Source organism: Ranitomeya variabilis, chromosome 4 (assembly GCF_051348905.1).
Source record: "Ranitomeya variabilis isolate aRanVar5 chromosome 4, aRanVar5.hap1, whole genome shotgun sequence".
In the NCBI taxonomy this organism is placed as follows: Eukaryota; Metazoa; Chordata; class Amphibia; order Anura; family Dendrobatidae; genus Ranitomeya; species Ranitomeya variabilis.
The window spans coordinates 474,239,291-474,256,496 of record NC_135235.1 but is presented as its reverse complement, the minus strand read 5'-3'; the positions used below and the strand labels follow the sequence as shown (position 1 = coordinate 474,256,496).

The window sequence follows — 17,206 nt, the reverse complement described above, 5'->3', positions numbered from 1 at the left end:
TACTTAATTTAAATAATATCCAAAAATATTGAAACAGTATCCATATGGCGATATCTGAGATTGGGCCGTGTGGATGTACCCATACACATCACTGGCTGTTTGCTACTCTGATACGGTTGTGTGCATAATAGATAATAGTGCCTTTGGTGGAACTGTGAGTGGAAGTCATCCTGAACTTTGTTATGGGGTCCTATGATTTCTTTCTGCACGTTATATGAATATTCCCAGGGATTGATTTTTGTCATCTCTTCTAGTTCCCATATGCTGCACCTTCCCCGCAGGAGCCTGTGAAAACACTACGCAGCCTGATCAATATCCGAAAAGACACGCTGCGCCTCGTCAGGTGAATATCTCCTACTGAATACTGACCTGTAGCCTCCAGTATTACGGGGTTAGGTTATTCGGAATGTTTGATCAAACTGTATCATAAAGTATTCTTAAAGGCTTGTGGTTCTTATCTTACTGATGCTGTATTATTATTATTATTATTATTATTATTATTTATTTATTTATATAGCACCATTAATTCCATGGTGCTGTACATGAGAAAGGGGTTACATACAGGGTTATAGCTATCATTTACAGTAAACAGGTTTACAGTGACACACTGGTACAGAGGGGAGAGAACCCTGTCCTTGCGGACTTACATTCTATGGGATAGTGGGGAAGATACAGAAGGTAGGGGTGGGTGGCGGCGGCTCTGGCGGTGGTGAGACGGCGGCTCGGTTATTGTAGGCTGTAGGCTTTCCTGAAGAGATGGGTTTTCAGGTTCCGTCTGAAGGATCCGAGGGTGGTGGATAATCGGACGTGTTGAGGCATGGAATTCCAGAGGATGGGGGGATATTCGGGAGAAATCTTGGAGGCGATTGTGTGAGGAACGAATAAGTGCGGAGGAGAGTAGGAGGTCTTGAGATGAACGAAGATTACGTGAAGGAAGATATTGGGAGATTAGTTCAGAGATATAGGGAGGGGATAGGTTGTGGATGGCTTTGTAGATCAGTGTTAGTAGTTTGAACTGGATTCGTTGGGGAATTGGGAGCCAGTGGAGCGATTTGCAGAGGGGAGAAGCAGGGGAGTAGCGAGGAGAGAGGTGGATTAGGCGGGCAGCTGAGTTGAGGACAGACTGGAGTGGTGCAAGAGAGTTAGCGGGGAGGCCACAGAGGAGGGTGTTGCAGTAATCGAGGCGGGAGATGATGAGAGCATGTACAAGAGTTTTGGTAGATTGTGGGCTGAGGAAGGGATGGATTCTGGCAATATTTTTGAGTTGGAGGCGACAGGAGGTGGCAAGAGCTTGGATGTGAGGTTTGAAGGACAGGGCAGAGTCAAGAGTTACCCCGAGGCAGCGGATTTCAGGAGCGGGAGAGAGCGTGATGCCGTTTACCATAATAGATGGATTGGGTAGGTGGGATACGTGAGGTGGGGGAAAGATGATGAGTTCGGTTTTGTCTACATTGAGTTTTAGGAAGCGAGAGGTGAAGAAGGAGGATATGGCTGACAGACACTTTGGGATTCTGGACAGCAGGGAGGTGGCATCTGGGCCAGAGAGATAGATCTGAGTGTCGTCTGCATACAGGTGGTACTGGAAGCCATGGGACTTTATGAGTTGTCCTAGGCCAAGGGTATAGATAGAAAAAAGTAGGGGTCCTAGGACAGAGCCTTGAGGGACTCCAACAGAGAGAGGGCGGGATGAGGAGGTAGTGTGGGAGTGGGAAACGCTAAATGTGCGGTTGGATAGGTATGAGGCAATCCAGGACAGGGCGAGGTCTTTGATGCCAAGGGAAGAAAGAATCTGTAGCAGTAGGCAGTGATCGACTATGTCGAAAGCAGAGGACAGGTCAAGAAGGAGGAGGATGGAGAACTGTCTGTTAGCTTTGGCTGTGACTAGGTCATTAGTAATTTTTGTCAGGGCAGTTTCGGTGGAGTGGTGGGGGCGGAAGCCAGATTGGAGGTTGTCAAGGAGAGAGTTAGATGAGAGGTGGGAGGAAAGTTGACTATGGACATGCTGCTCAAGGAGTTTTGAAGCAAACGGGAGCAGCGATATGGGGCGATAGCTGGGCATAGCAGTTGGGTCAAGGTTAGTTTTTTTGAGGATAGGTGTGATGGTGGCATGTTTGAAGGCAGAGGGAAAGGTACCAGAGGAGAGCGATAGGTTGAAGAGATGGGTTAGGGCTGGAATAAGCGTGTTAGTGAGGTTGGGGAGCAGGTGGGAAGGCATGGGGTCAAGTGCACAGGTGGTGAGGCGTGATTTGAAAAAGAGGCGAGTAAGCTCTCCTTCAGTGATGTTGGAGAGGGAGGTTATTAGGGAAGGGCAGAGGTCTGGTGTATGGAGTGGTTGGGGTGGTGGACAAGTAAAGGTTTGCCTTGTTTGGTCGATCTTGTTTTTGAAGTAGGTGGCAAAGTCCTTGGAAGAGATGAAGGGAGTTGGAGGTGGCAGTGGTGGGCGGAGGAGAGAGTTAAATGTGCAGAACAGTTGTTTTGGGTTGTAGGATAGTGAAGATACAAGGTTAGTGAAATAGGTCTGTTTAGCAGAGGTGAGGGCTGATTTGAAGTCAAATGTAGCTTGCTTGAAGGCAGTGAAGTCGTCTGGCAGGCGTGTTTTCTTCCATCGCCGCTCCGCAACCCTGGATGCTTGTCGAAGTTTTTTTGAACTGTATTAAAGCTAAGCTAATCTGATCTGATACCCTGCTGCAATTAATGATGGCAGACAGCATAATAAAGGGCAGCAGTGCCTCGTGAATGGTGGGCATAAAGATCTTTTATGTGCTCCAATATATAATAGTCTTTGTGTCCAAGCAATGGACAGGATCACCGTATCCGTATGGCCAGAGATGGAATGATCATGAAATATATCCATGTTACCCCTTTCAGCAGCACCTACTGGGCTCTAATGTAGCTTCTCTATAAGAATGCAGCTGCACAGTTCAGAACCTGCCATGCCAGGCATAGGTTTAAAAAGGTATAAAAGCAGAGCTATGTCAAGATAAGGAGGGGTTAAAAAGTATAGTGGAACTGGGGTGGAAAAGCCATGCAGGATATAGGGGACAGATCAGCACTCAGCACTCACAGGCTCGTAATAATATGTAGGCTAATCATGATGAGGGCACGACCTAATGCGTGTGACATGCATACTTGTCGTAGGTCATCCCAGTGTTAATACGTGTTTGTGTCTGAAAACTACATTTAGGAAGAAAAACAACCTTATGTTTTTTAAGTGTTTTAGAACTTCATTAGTTAAGCAAAATCTAGTTTCCATATGATACTGCAAAAAAGTCTCCTTACACATTGCACAAAAATTTCCATTAGAATTCTGTGTTTAGTGAAAATAGCTGTCTGAAAGTTGTCAATTTAGGAAGAAAAACAACCTTATGATTTTTGTGTTTTAGACCTTCATTAGTTAAAAAAAAAAATCTAGTTTCCATATGATAGTGCAAAAAGTCTCCTTACACATTGCACAAAAACTTCCACTAGAATTGTACGTTTAGTGAAACCGTACAAACTTACATTGGCTCTTGTGCGACATACTTCTTGTAAAAGCATAAACTTTATACGTTGCCCTAAAATCAAGAGCTCTACGTTCTAAAGTCCTGCCAGTGGGTGCAGCCATGTAGTGTGCTACTGTAGGAATGTGAGCCTGCTGCAAGTCTACCTTCTGCGCTGCCTTTTCTCTTTACTCACTACCCATTGTTGCAGTGACAGATGCTCTTCCTTTCCGCTTGTTGGTAGAACAACGTTTTTTAGGATTCATTAGTGAGTTGTGATGGAGGAAGATCAGCCATCTTTGCCCTTTCTGTTCGGATTGATGCAGATGGGACACTGTATGACATGGACAGGGCCATAATATGGAAAGGGACTTGGGTTCTGGTTTGACCTTGTGTTTTCAGTACTTTCTGCTACAATGTTCTTTCTCTTGTAGGGGTACAGAGGAGGTGAAGGCCAGTGGAGCTGAGATTAGCCGGCCCAAAGTACATTATAACGTGGAGTTTACATTTGACACCGATGCGAGAGTGGCAATTACCATCTATTACCAAGCCACGGAAGACTTTCAAGGGGGCATTGCAAGGTGAGGATTGCAGAGTTAAAATTTTGTTAAAGTTGGAGATGCAAAAAATCAAAAAGCTAGGGGGTCAAAATAGGTAATATCGTGGATGACTATTGCTTTCTCTGCTGTATTGTCCTCATTAGTTACATTCCCAAGTCCAGCAACCTGCAGTCTGAGACCGTGCACTTCAAGAAAGGGGTCAGCCAGCAGTTCTGTCTTCCGTCACATACTGTGGACCCCTCTGAGTGGAGAGAAGAAGAGGTAAGGGGAATTATTACTAGTATTTGCATAGGATGTGGATTTACTGACAGAAGTACCATATGCTCGATTCACCTTCTTTTTTTGTTTTCCCCCCTCCAGTTGACCTTTGATCTTGATCGAGAAGTCTATCCTATGGTTGTCCATGCGGTGGTGGAGGAAGGAGAAGGTGAGCGATGGATGCTATGGGGGTTGGCCACTTTACATGACATGACCCTTACTGATATAAAGGTATTACTGGTCCTCCTGCACGGGGTAGTTTTTGCACAGAGCTCCTATCTACTTTGTGCAGTCTGTGGGGACGGCTGCACTGTCATTTACAGGAGGAGAACCTGGAATTTCTCCAACCTGTCTGGTAAAATAAATATAGTGGTCAAACCGCTTAAATTTGCATTCTTCATAGCACACAGGACATAGTTTACACAATTTGATTAAATATTGGCACAAAACCTTTGCCTGGATCAATGCAACGCCTTTTCCATGCTCCTCCCTTATAGAACTAGCAATGCCTCGTTTTAGTGCCCGAAAAGACATTGACTCCATTTCATTAGAAAATGTCAGCGGATTTTTAGTATGTAATCTGACCACACCATGGTGTAGGGGCAGAGATCCTGATTCCAGTGATGTATCACTTAGTTTACTAGGTGCAGCAGTTATGATGGTCACGTTTTTTGGATCCAGCAGAGCTCAGTTGTTAAGCTGTGTATAACTCCGACCACATCACAGCTTTCAGTGTACCTTGCGTAGTGTCAGAGAGCTGCTAATCAGTGCTAGGAGCATGGTTGAACTGGGAGGCAGGAGGGCAGTTGTCTTTTAGTGATAATCTCCTGCTGATAAAACGCTGATTGTATTGAGACAGCAAAACACAACCCAGTAAGTGACACATTCCTGTAATTACAAACTCTGCTCCTACATTATAGTACTCTCAGATTGTATAGCAAAAACCTGCTGACAGATTTCCTTTAATAATGAATAAACATCACTTATTTAGCATGTACATAGACTGTGATTGTACGATCCCTTTTGCCATCTTGGGCATTTGTCATAAAGGCTGGTTATCTTTTACACTCCTGCATCTGTACATTCTGGTTGGTGTGCCCCCTAACATATGTGAGTTTGGAGCAGTACTGAAGAAAGGTTGGCCATATGACCTTACCGGAGGGGCTGGATTGTGACACACAGCTATGGCAGGTGTCTGTTGCTAGCACTATATAGCACATTGGCTCACTTAGGAGGAGGTGAAGGGAAACTATCTTACCAGCTGACTATTCCGTGGTGCAGACTTTTCCTTCCTTGATTTTCATGTATGACAGAAGGGAGGTAAAACGCTTCTTTTCCTTTGCAGAGCATCTCGGGCATTGCCATGTGTTGATGGCAACATTTGAGCGGGTGAGTGTTTCTTAACCCTCTGTCTGTTACATCTTTGGGCTTGACATTTTATGACAATTGAGAAAGTCTTGGTTTACACTTGTATTATTTCTACTGTGTTCAATGAATGCAGATTCTTACATTACTGAGAGAAGAGGTGACAGTTGGTGCTTATAATAGTCTATGGAGAAGTTGAGTGTGAGGAGCTGACCTATACATTCTGCTGCAAGGTTCCATTTCTGCATAGAACCTTAATAGCACCAACTGCCATCTCCTATCTAAATAATAGCAATTAGACAGCATTTGTCCATGCGTTGAGAGTATTCACAGTGCTGTACATATATTCCTTATCCAGCACCCTGTACTGTATGACAATTGAAGAAAAAACCCATGAAATAGCAAGTATTAAGAACAAAGCATGAGCTAAAATGAAAGCCGATCCCGTTCATAGCAGCTTACAATCTGACATAGTCCCGGAGGACTCGCCTAGTAGGTGCAAGGTGCTCCTTTTGATCAGAGAACTGAGACTTATATCATCAAATAGAGTATAAATCCGCTGCATGACCCTATTGTCACATATATGTGACAAGTTCAGAACTCATTGACATCTATAATTATGTATTATGGATCCACTTCAGGAAATTACTTGTTTAATACGCTCTTTAAACTGAGACTGTCAGGACCAAATCTGATAGTCCAGGGAAGCGAGTCCCAGAGCATGGGTGCAGCATGAGAGAAGTCCTGCAGATGAGATCTACTTGTGCTCCTGAGAGCAGCTTCTTTGCCGAAGACTTATAATAGGACACAGTTATAAAAGTAGTGATCATTTCTATATGCGATTGTTTGCTATGAGACGACTCCTGTTGCATATGTGCCTGCAGACTTTTGACTCCGCACAGCGCACATGATTCACTGGTGCCAGGAGCAGGTGGTCATGTGACCACAAGCATGTGGTTTGCATACTCCTGGCAACATGCCGACTAGACGTGTTCAGTCTCATTCAATGCACTTACATTGAGCAAAGCCGCACATGTCTAGTTGGCATATGACGGCATGTATGCAAATCACATACTTTGCAGTCACACGCCCGCCACTGACCCCGGAGAATCCTCACAGTGCGCAAATCACGCAGTGTGAGGATTCACAAGTCTGCACCCAGAGTGACAGTAAACTAGTAGCCTAAGGTCAGACAACCCCTTTCATTGGGTTCTAAATTATTTTTCCTGCTCCTGTCCTAAGGCCTCGAGCACACTGTGCACAGACGTAGATGGATTGAAATTTGGGTCTACAGTGCTAGTAGCCACTATTACAAGTCTGTGTGGTGCGTCCATGCACCTCTCTGTGCTATAGCAGAGATTACCTTCAGTACTTTGTGAATTCTTAAAGCATCTAGGGTCCATTCTGAATATATATATATTTTTTCCTTTTTTAAGTAATGCGACTTGACAGTGTGGCTCTGACAGCCAGCCCCTACATATACATCTCTGTAGGAACAAATTTTGAGGTGCAGCAGGACAAACTGTGACTTTTTTTTTTGCACTGAAGTTCTATTAGTAAGTTTTATAAATACCCATATAATAACGTTTTGTTTTTCCTCTGGCTGGACAGCCCCTTTAAATAAAACACTGACTTCCTGTCCTATGCAGTTGGCTTATCGTGTCATTATTTTAGTACTATTTTTTTGTATTTTTTTGCAGCATGCAGATGGCAGTTTTTGTGTGAAGCCCTTGAAGCAGAAACAAGTGGTGAGACGGGGTTAATTTCAGGCGCCATCCCACTTCGTGGGGTTTGCATCAACCTAATCTCTTGTCTCATTCCTCTTCAGGTGGATGGGGTCAGTTACCTTTTGCAGGAAATCTATGGGATAGAAAACAAATACAACTCGCATGACTCTAAGGTAACGTAGCCATATAGCAGGCGTCCTATATGTGTGCCGCCATTGTGCACTGTCTGTACTATATGGCGGGGTACACTGTGTCCTTACATGTTCCAGGTTACAGAAGATGAAGTCAGTGACAACAGTGCCGAGTGTGTTGTCTGCCTGTCCGATGTCCGGGACACTCTTATTTTGCCGTGCCGTCATCTTTGCCTGTGTAATACCTGTGCAGATACCCTGCGTTACCAGGCGAGCAACTGCCCCATCTGCCGCCTACGTGAGTCTCGAGACCTTTGCGCCACCATCTTACATATGCATCATGCATTACCCCCTTCCTGACACGGCCAATTTTTTATTTTTATGGTTTTGTTTTTTTCCTTCCTGTTCTTCCAAGAGTCTTAACTTTTTTTTCACCAAACTAGCCGTGTGAAGGCTTGACCTTTTTTTTTTTTTTTTTGTTTTGTGGGACAAGTTGTGCTTTTCAATGACACCAGTCACTACACCGTGTAAAGTACTGAAAATGTGAGAAAAGTGTTTTTGGCATTCATTGTGGGGTAAAAGTGACCTGAAAACAATCTCGCATATATGTATACATATATCTGTATGTGTGTGTGTGTGTGTGTGTGTGTGTGTGTGTGTGTGTGTGTGTGTGTGTGTATGTATATATATATATATATATATATTAATTATATATATATATATATATATATATATATTATATATATATATATATATATATATATATTTTGTATTTATTTTAGTGGAGAAAACACTCACAACTTTGTGAAAAAATAAGTTTCTCTCTTTATTTTATGACCCATGACTCTTTTTTATATATTTTTTTTATTTTTGTTTTTATTGCTCTTTATTACAATTTGAGACTGGGTGCAGTGACAGCAATTATAGCATCTTGATTTTTATTTTTTTTTTGCTACACTGTTTGCCTTATGGGTTAATTCATGTGGTATTTTGATAGCTTGGTCTTTTGCAGAATTGTTGATGCCAAATATTTTATTTTTTTTCACTATGTGGAAAAGGGGGGCGGTGACTTTAAATTTGTGTGTTTTTTTTCTATTATAATATTTTTACAATTATTATTAATAACATTATTATTAATAACATTATTATTATTATTTCTTTTTTGGACCGCCTTAGGGGATTTGAACCTGTGATTTCTTGTACTATGTATTGTTAGTTTTTATGCCAGTCCCTGAATTGGCGTGAAATTGCCAACAGTTGCAGATTTTTTTGTGCAGCAAATAGTTTTGCGATATTGAAAACTGTTTTATGCCAGATAGGTGTCAACAATGATGTGTTATATCGGGGCCTAAATGTCTTCCCTTTTCCTTCCTACCTCACACATGCTCCTTTTTATTCCCTGTACCTGATAAATATGTTCAACGAATTGCAAAATTTGTCATGTAAATGACCCTCCTCCTCCACCGATACAGCCTTCCGAGCGCTTCTTCAGATCCGAGCCATGAGAAAGCTTCCTGGTCCTCACTCGCCTGCCGGTTTTAGCCCGATCATTGCCGCCCCGAGTTCTGATTCTGAGGAGCACACGGTGAGCGTGAGCTGTGTGTTTACTATTAATGATCTCCTGCCCATATCTCATAACACTAATAGTCTGTCTGATCCCATTCTAGGCAGCCGAACACGTTCCTCCCGGGTATGAAGTTGTGTCCCTTTTGGAGGCTTTGAATGGACCCCTGACGCCATCACCATCCGCTCCCCCATTAAGAGCTCTGGGGGACTCTCGACGGTCAGGAGTGCTTCCTTCATATGGCAGTGACATCCAGCTGCCCCACCTGCGCATGCACTCGCCCCTCCAGCACCTCTGCGGAAGCCAAGCTCTAAAGCTGAAAAAAAGTATTTCCAGGTTTGTCAATGCCAAGGTACCATATTGAGTGTCTGTCCTCGCCCTATGTGCGCCTCTATATACTCCGTCACCTGTGCATGTGATGAGTGTCTGTCCTCGCCCTACTCGTGCTCCTCTATATACTCCGTCACCTGTGCATGTGATGAGTCTGTCCTCGCCCTACTCGTGCTCCTCTATATACTCCGTCACCTGTGCATGTGATGAGTCTGTCCTCACCCTACTCGTGCTCCTCTATATACTCCGTCACCTGTGCGTGTGATGTGTCTGTCCTCGCCCTACTCGTGCTCCTCTATATACTCCGTCACCTGTGCGTGTGATGTGTCTGTCCTCGCCCTACTCGTGCTCCTCTATATACTCCGTCACCTGTGCGTGTGATGTGTCTGTCCTCGCCCTACTCGTGCTCCTCTATATACTCCGTCACCTGTGCGTGTGATGAGTCTGTCCTCACCCTACTCGTGCTCCTCTATATACTCCGTCACCTGTGCGTGTGATGTGTCTGTCCTCACCCTACTCGTGCTCCTCTATATACTCCGTCACCTGTGCATGTGATGAGTCTGTCCTCGCCCTACTCGTGCTCCTCTATATACTCCGTCACCTGTGCATGTGATGAGTCTGTCCTCACCCTACTCGTGCTCCTCTATATACTCCGTCACCTGTGCGTGTGATGTGTCTGTCCTCGCCCTACTCATGCTCCTCTATATACTCCGTCACCTGTGCATGTGATGAGTCTGTCCTCGCCCTACTCGTGCTCCTCTACAGTCATGGCCAAAAGTATTGACACCCCTGCAATTCTGCGAGATAATACTCAGTTTCTTCCTGAAAATGATTGCAATCACAAATTCTTTGGTATTATTATCTTCATTTAATTTGTCTTAAATGAAAAAACACAAAAGAATTGTCCTAAAGCCAAATTGGATATAATTCCACACCAAACATAAAAAAGGGGGTGGACAAAAGTATTGGCGCTGTTCGAAAAATCATGTGATGCTTCTCTAATTTGTGTAATTAACAGCACCTGTAACTTACCTGTGGCACCTAACAGGTGTTGGCAATAACGAAATCACACTTGCAGCCAGTTGACATGGATTAAAGTTGACTCAACCTCTGTCCTGTGTCCTTGTGTGTACCACATTGAGCATGGAGAAAAGAAAGAAGACCAAAAAACTGTCTGAGGACTTGAGAAACCAAATTGTGAGGAAGCATGAGCAATCTCAAGGCTACAAGTCCATCTCCAAAGACCTGAATGTTCCTGTGTCTACCGTGCGCAGTGTCATCAAGAAGTTTAAAGCCCGTGGCACTGTGGCTAACCTCCCTAGATGTGGACGGAAAAGAGAAATTGACAGGAGATTTCAACGCAAGATTGTGCGGATGTTGGATAAAGAACCTCGACTAACATCCAAACAAGTTCAAGCTGCCCTGCAGTCCGAGGGTACAACAGTGTCAACCCTTACTATCCGTCGGCATCTGAATGAAAAGGGACTGTATGGTAGGAGACCCAGGAAGACCCCACTTCTTACCCTGAGACATAAAAAAGCCAGGCTGGAGTTTGCCAAAACTTACCTGAAGAAGCCTAAAACGTTTTGGAAGAATGTTCTCTGGTCAGATGAGACAAAAGTAGAGCTTTTTGGGCAAAGGCATCAACATAGAGTTTACAGGAGAAAAAAAGAGGCATTCAAAGAAAAGAACACAGTCCCTACAGTCAAACATGGTGGAGGTGCCCTGATGTTTTGGTGCTGCTTTGCTGCCTCTGGCACTGGACTGCTTGACCATGTGCATGGCATTATGAAGTCTGAAGACTACCAACACATTTTGCAGCATAATGTAGGGCCCAGTGTGAGAAAGCTGGGTCTCCCTCACAGGTCATGGGTCTTCCAGCAGGACATTGACCCAAAACACCCTTCAAAAAGCACTAGAAAATGGTTTGAGAGAAAGCACTGGAAATTTCTAAGGTGGCCAGCAATGAGTACAGACCTGAATCCCATAGAACGCCTGTGGAGAGATCTAAAAATGGCAGTTTGGATTAGGCACCCTTCAAATATCAGGGACCTGGAGCAGTTTGCCAAAGAAGAATGGTCTAAAATTCCAGCAGAGCATTGTAAGAAACTCAGTGATCGTTACCGGAAGCGGTTGGTCGCAGTTATTTTGGCTAAAGGTTGTGCAACCAAGTATTAGGCTGAGGGTGCCAATACTTTTGTCTGGCCCATTTTTGGAGTTTTGTGTGAAATGATCAATGTTTTGCTTTTTGCTTCATTCTCTTGAGTTTTTTCATTTAAGACAAATTAAATGAAGATAATAATACCAAAGAATTTGTGATTGCAATCATTTTCAGGAAGAAACGGAGTATTATCTGACAGAATTGCAGGGGTGTCAATACTTTTGGCCATGACTGTATATACTCCGTCACCTGTGCATGTGATGAGTGTCTGTCCTCACCCTACTCGTGCTCCTCTGTATACTCCGTCACCTGTGCATGTGATGTGTCTGTCCTCGTGCTCCTCTATATACTCCGTCACCTGTGCATGTGATGTGTCTGTCCTGGCCCTACTCGTGCTCCTCTATATACTCCGTCACCTGTGCATGTGATGAGTGTCTGTCCTCACCCTACTCGTGCTCCTCTATATACTCCGTCACCTGTGCATGTGATGTGCCTGTCCTGGCCCTACTCGTGCTCCTCTATATACTCCGTCACCTGTGCATGTGATGTGCCTGTCCTGGCCCTACTCGTGCTCCTCTATATACTCCGTCACCTGTGCATGTGATGTGTCTGTCCTGGCCCTACTCGTGGTCCTCTATATACTCCGTCACCTGTGCATGTGATGACTAGTGTATGATTGATAGATGGTGCACTTACAGGTCCATTTCCCAGAACTCCTCAGTGCTGCAAGAAGACGAGATGGAAAAATCGTTCAGTGACGCTGAGATCCGAACACCGCGGAAAAAGACGCCCCAACTAGCTGAAGTAAGGGAATAGGATAGATGAACACTACCAAATAGCCATTAAAGGAGATTTACAGAAATAGAACATTCTTAATATGTTTTGTATAAAATTAGTTTATATTGAAGATTTGAGCCTTATAAATCAAAAATGTCCACCAGTTATTATTCAATTGACATTTGTGAAGAAAGCATATATCAGAATAAAAGAACAATGACCAAGTAAGATCACTAATTGGGAAGTGCCAATATAATAAATGGCAAAACAGCAAGGTGAGTGTCCCAATCCAGTGCATCCAACACGTAAGAAATCATCAATCTAACTGGAAAAGATTGAACGTTTTCTATAAAAGGAGATGACTAGAACTGTAGTCCTCTTCCTCTCTGAAGAGACAATTTGCATATTTCCCAGAGAAGCATTGCGACTTTAATTCTCCTCATCTCGACATGCTTAACATGCCACTCTCCGCAAGGAGAAACGATACTTCTTGGATCTCATATAAAAGAAGAGAAATTGAAAGACGAGGGAGGGGAAAGCAGGGAAAAACTCTATGCGTTTACTTTTCTGATTTTAAGAATCTTGTATTTATTCGACTTTCTCCAGTAAAGTGGGCCATCCTTAAGAGACCCAAGGAATCCAGACAAGATATACAATATTTTTTTAAAGGTCTCAAATTGCTTTAAAAAAAATAAACACTCGCCACCTTGATCCTTTGAAGCTTCCGTTCATAGGGTTATCTTGTCACAACAGGTCTTTACGTCCTGGCCCCATCCTCCACACACTGGAAATGGCCATAAATGCCCACTCTACCCATCTATAGTTGAAGTAGTCACCCACAAAAGCTATTGCTGGTATTTCTGGTTAATGCATTGTGTTCAGGATGGGGAACAGGAACAAAAGACCAGTGGGCACCTGGGTAGCGTCCGCACAGAAGCTGTAGACTATCTTTTAGGTGAATATTATTTATTGTTCTTTATTTTAATAAGTCTGAAACTTTTAAACCAAAAAATGTAATTGCCTGAATACTCTTTTCATAAGAGTTAAGTGGCCAAACTTGGATAGATGGGCATTAGCTTTACACATGCCTCAACTGTAACCAAACACAAACCCAGACTCAAAGTACTGAAGGCTGAGTAATGAAGAGATTCACATTATTAAAAAAGGTAAATTTTATGAAAACTTAATATTGAAATATAATAATAAAAGCAGAATGCCATATACGGAACGCTCCCGAAAGAAACTGGCTGCAAAACGCGCGTCGGGGGAGGGGGGGGGGGTTCTCCAAGCTAGACTCCCTCGATCCCTAAGAGGTCTAGCATAAACTTCCCCCAGGTAGTTCTTGATTATTTAGAGGGTTATTCACACCATTATGGCTATTGGAGGCCATTTAAGTGTATGGTGGATGCTGACACTTTGCTCCATTTTTGGTCTGCCATTATGCTGATGCATAATCCTCTATCTATTTTTTGATACTTATAACCCCAGGGGTCTCAGTGGTGTTGGGTTTTCTGTGGATGGGGGGGGGGGGGGTCACAGCACTCAGATTATTGTAGGCCCATCAATAATTACATATTCTCTATTTTTGGATACAGTACATTGTTCCTTTACTAGCAATGTCAGCATCCCCTATATGGCATGCTGTTTTTTTGTCTTTTAATATTTTATGTTTCGATAAAAAATTACCTTTTTTAACCCCTTCATGACCTTGCCGTTTTTTGCAATTCTGACCAGTGTCCCTTTATGAGGTAATAACTCAGGAACGCTTCAACGGATCCTAGCGATTCTGAGATTGTTTTTTCGTGACATATTGGGCTTCATGTTAGTGGTAAATTTAGGTCGATAATTTCTGAGTTTATTTGTGAAAAAAACGGAAATTTGGCAAAAATTTTGAAAATTTCGCAATTTTCACATTTTGAATTTTTATTCTGTTAAACCAGAGAGTTATGTGACACAAAATAGTTAATAAATAACATTTCACACATGTCTACTTTACATCAGCACAATTTTGGAAACAAATTTTTTTTTTGCTAGGAAGTTATAAGGGTTAAAATTTGACCAGTGATTTCTCATTTTTACAACAAAATTTACAAAACCATTTTTTTTAGGGACCACCTCACATTTGAAGTCAGTTTGAGGGTTCTATATGGCTGAAAATACCCAAAAGTGACACCATTCTAAAAACTGCACCCCTCAAGGTGCTCAAAACCACATTCAAGAAGTTTATTAACCCTTCAGGTGTTTCACAGCAGCAGAAGCAACATGGAAGTAAAAAATGAACATTTAACTTTTTAGTCACAAAAATGATATTTTAGCGAAATTTTTTTTATTTTCCCAACGGTAAAAGGAGAAACTGGACCACGGACGTTGTTGTCCAATTTGTCCTGAGTACGCTGATACCTCATATGTGGGGGTAAACCACTGTTTGGGCGCACGGCAGGGCTCGGAAGGGAAGGAGCGCCATTTGACTTTTTCAATTAAAAATTGGCTCCAATCTTTAGCGGACACCATGTCGCGTTTGGAGAGCCCCCGTGTGCCTAAACATTGGAGCTCCCCCACAAGTGACCCCATTTTGGAAACTAGACCCCCCAAGGAACTTATCTAGAAGCATAGTGAGCACTTTAAACCCCCAGGTGCTTCACAAATTGATCCGTAAAAATGAAAAAGTACTTTTTTTTTTCACGAAAAAATTATTTTAGCCTCAATTTTTTCATTTTCACATGGGCAACAGGATAAAATGGATCCTAAATTTTGTTGGGCAATTTCTCCTGAGTACACCAATACCTCACATGTGGGGGTAAACCACTGTTTGGGCACATGGTAAGGCTCGGAAGGGAAGGAGCGCCATTTGACTTTTTGAATGGAAAATTAGCTCCAATCGTTAGCGGACACCATGTCGCGTTTGGAGAGCCCCTGTGTGCCTAAACATTGGAGCTCCCGCACAAGTGACCCCATTTTGGAAACTAGACCTCCCAAGGAACTAATCTAGATGTGTGGTGAGCACTTTGAACCCCCAAGTGCTTCACAGAAGTTTATAACGCAGAGCCATGAAAATAAAAAATAATTTTTCTTTTCTCAAAAATGATTTTTTAGCCCACAATTTTTTATTTTCCCAAGGGTAATAGGAGAAATTGGACCCCAAAAGTTGTTTTCCAGTTTCTCCTGAGTACGATGATACCCCATATGTGGGGGTAAACCACTGTTTTGGCACACGTCGGGGTTCGGAAGGGAAGTAGTGACGTTTTGAAATGCAGACTTTGATGGAATGCTCTGCAGGCGTCAGGTTGCGTTTGCAGAGCCCCTGATGTGCCTAAACAGTAGGAACTCCCCACAAGTGACTCCATTTTGGAAACTAGACCCCCAAGGGAACTTATCTAGATGTGTGGTGAGCACTTTGAACCCCCAAGTGCTTCACAGAAGTTTATAACGCAGAGCCGTGAAAATAATAAATGTGTTTCCTTTCCTCAAAAATATTTTTTTAGCCCAGAATTTTTTATTTTTGCAAGAGTAACAGGAGAAATTGGACCCCAAAAGTTGTTGTCCAGTTTCTCCTGAGTACGCTGATACCCCATATGTGGGGGTAAACCACTGTTTGGGTACATGCCGGGGCTCGGAAGGGAAGTAGTGACATTTGAAATGCAGACTTTGATGGAATGGTCTGCGGGCGTCACATTGCATTTGCAGAGCCCCTGATGTGCCTAAACAGTAGAAACACCCCACAAGTGACCCCATTTTGGAAACTAGACCCCCGAAGGAACTTATCTAGATGTGTGGTGAGCACTTTCAACCCCCAAGTGCTTCACAGAAGTTTATAACGCAGAGCCGTGAAAATAAAAAATAATTGTTCTTTCCTCAAAAATTATGTTTTAGCAAGTAATTTTTTATTTTTGCAAGGGTAACAGGAGAAATTGGACCCCAACAGTTGTTGCCCAGTTTGTCCTGAGTACGCTGGTACCCCAAATGTGGGGGTAAACCACTGTTTGGGCGCACGTCGGGGCTTGGAAGGGCGGGAGCACCATTTGACTTTTTGAACGCAAGATTGGCTGGAGTCAATGGTGGCGCCATGTTGCGTTTGGAGACCCCTGATGTGCCTAAAACAGTGGAAACCCCTCAATTCTAACTTCAACACTAACCCCAACACACCCCTAATCCTAATCCCAACTGTAGCCATAACCCTAATCACAACCCTAACCCCAACACACCCCTATCCACAACCCTAACCGCAACACAACCGTAACCCTAATTCCAACCCTAATCCTAACCCTAATCCCAACCGTAACCCTAATCCCAACCCTAACCACAACTGTAACCCCAACACACCCCTAACCCTATCCGTAACCCTAACCACAAGCCTATTCTTAACCCTATTTCCAACCCTAGCCCTAATTCCAACCCTAACCCTAAGGGTATGTGCCCACGTTGCGGATTCGTGTGAGATTTTTCCGCACGATTTTTGAAAAATCTGCAGGTAAAAGGCACTGCGTTTTGCCTGCGGATTTACAGCAGATTTCCAGTGTTTTTTTGTGCGGATTTCACCTGCGGATTCCTATTGAGGAACAGGTGTAAACCGCTGCGGAATCCGCACAAAGAATTGACATGCTGCGGAAAATACAATGCAGCGTTTCTGCACGGAATTTTCCGCACCATGGGCACAGCAGATTTGGTTTTCCTTAGGTGTACATGGTACTGTAAACCTGATGGAAAACTGCTTCGAATTCGCAGCGGCCAATCCGCTGCGGATCCGCGGCCAATCCGCTGCCAATCCGCGGCCAATCCGCTGCCAATCCGCTGCAGATCCGCGGCCAATCCGCTGCGGATCCGCTGCCGATCCGCGGCCAATCCGCTGCAGATCCG

General features: G+C 43.6%; 1 protein-coding gene across 4 annotated transcripts in view; it reads left to right on the top strand.

The window, feature by feature from the left end:
- The window catches only part of RNF157 (ring finger protein 157), a 55,096-nt gene that overhangs the window by 16,883 nt on the left and 21,007 nt on the right, over nt 1-17,206 (top strand). For all 4 annotated transcript variants that reach the window (XM_077251806.1, XM_077251805.1, XM_077251808.1 and 1 more), the window contains exons 4-14: nt 255-343; nt 3,914-4,060; nt 4,183-4,300; nt 4,400-4,466; nt 5,643-5,686; nt 7,363-7,410; nt 7,491-7,562; nt 7,659-7,818; nt 8,993-9,105; nt 9,188-9,420; nt 12,274-12,379. In XM_077251806.1, the coding sequence (XP_077107921.1) occupies nt 255-343; nt 3,914-4,060; nt 4,183-4,300; nt 4,400-4,466; nt 5,643-5,686; nt 7,363-7,410; nt 7,491-7,562; nt 7,659-7,818; nt 8,993-9,105; nt 9,188-9,420; nt 12,274-12,379 (1,197 nt within the window). The remainder of the gene's footprint in view (nt 1-254; nt 344-3,913; nt 4,061-4,182; nt 4,301-4,399; nt 4,467-5,642; nt 5,687-7,362; nt 7,411-7,490; nt 7,563-7,658; nt 7,819-8,992; nt 9,106-9,187; nt 9,421-12,273; nt 12,380-17,206) is intronic.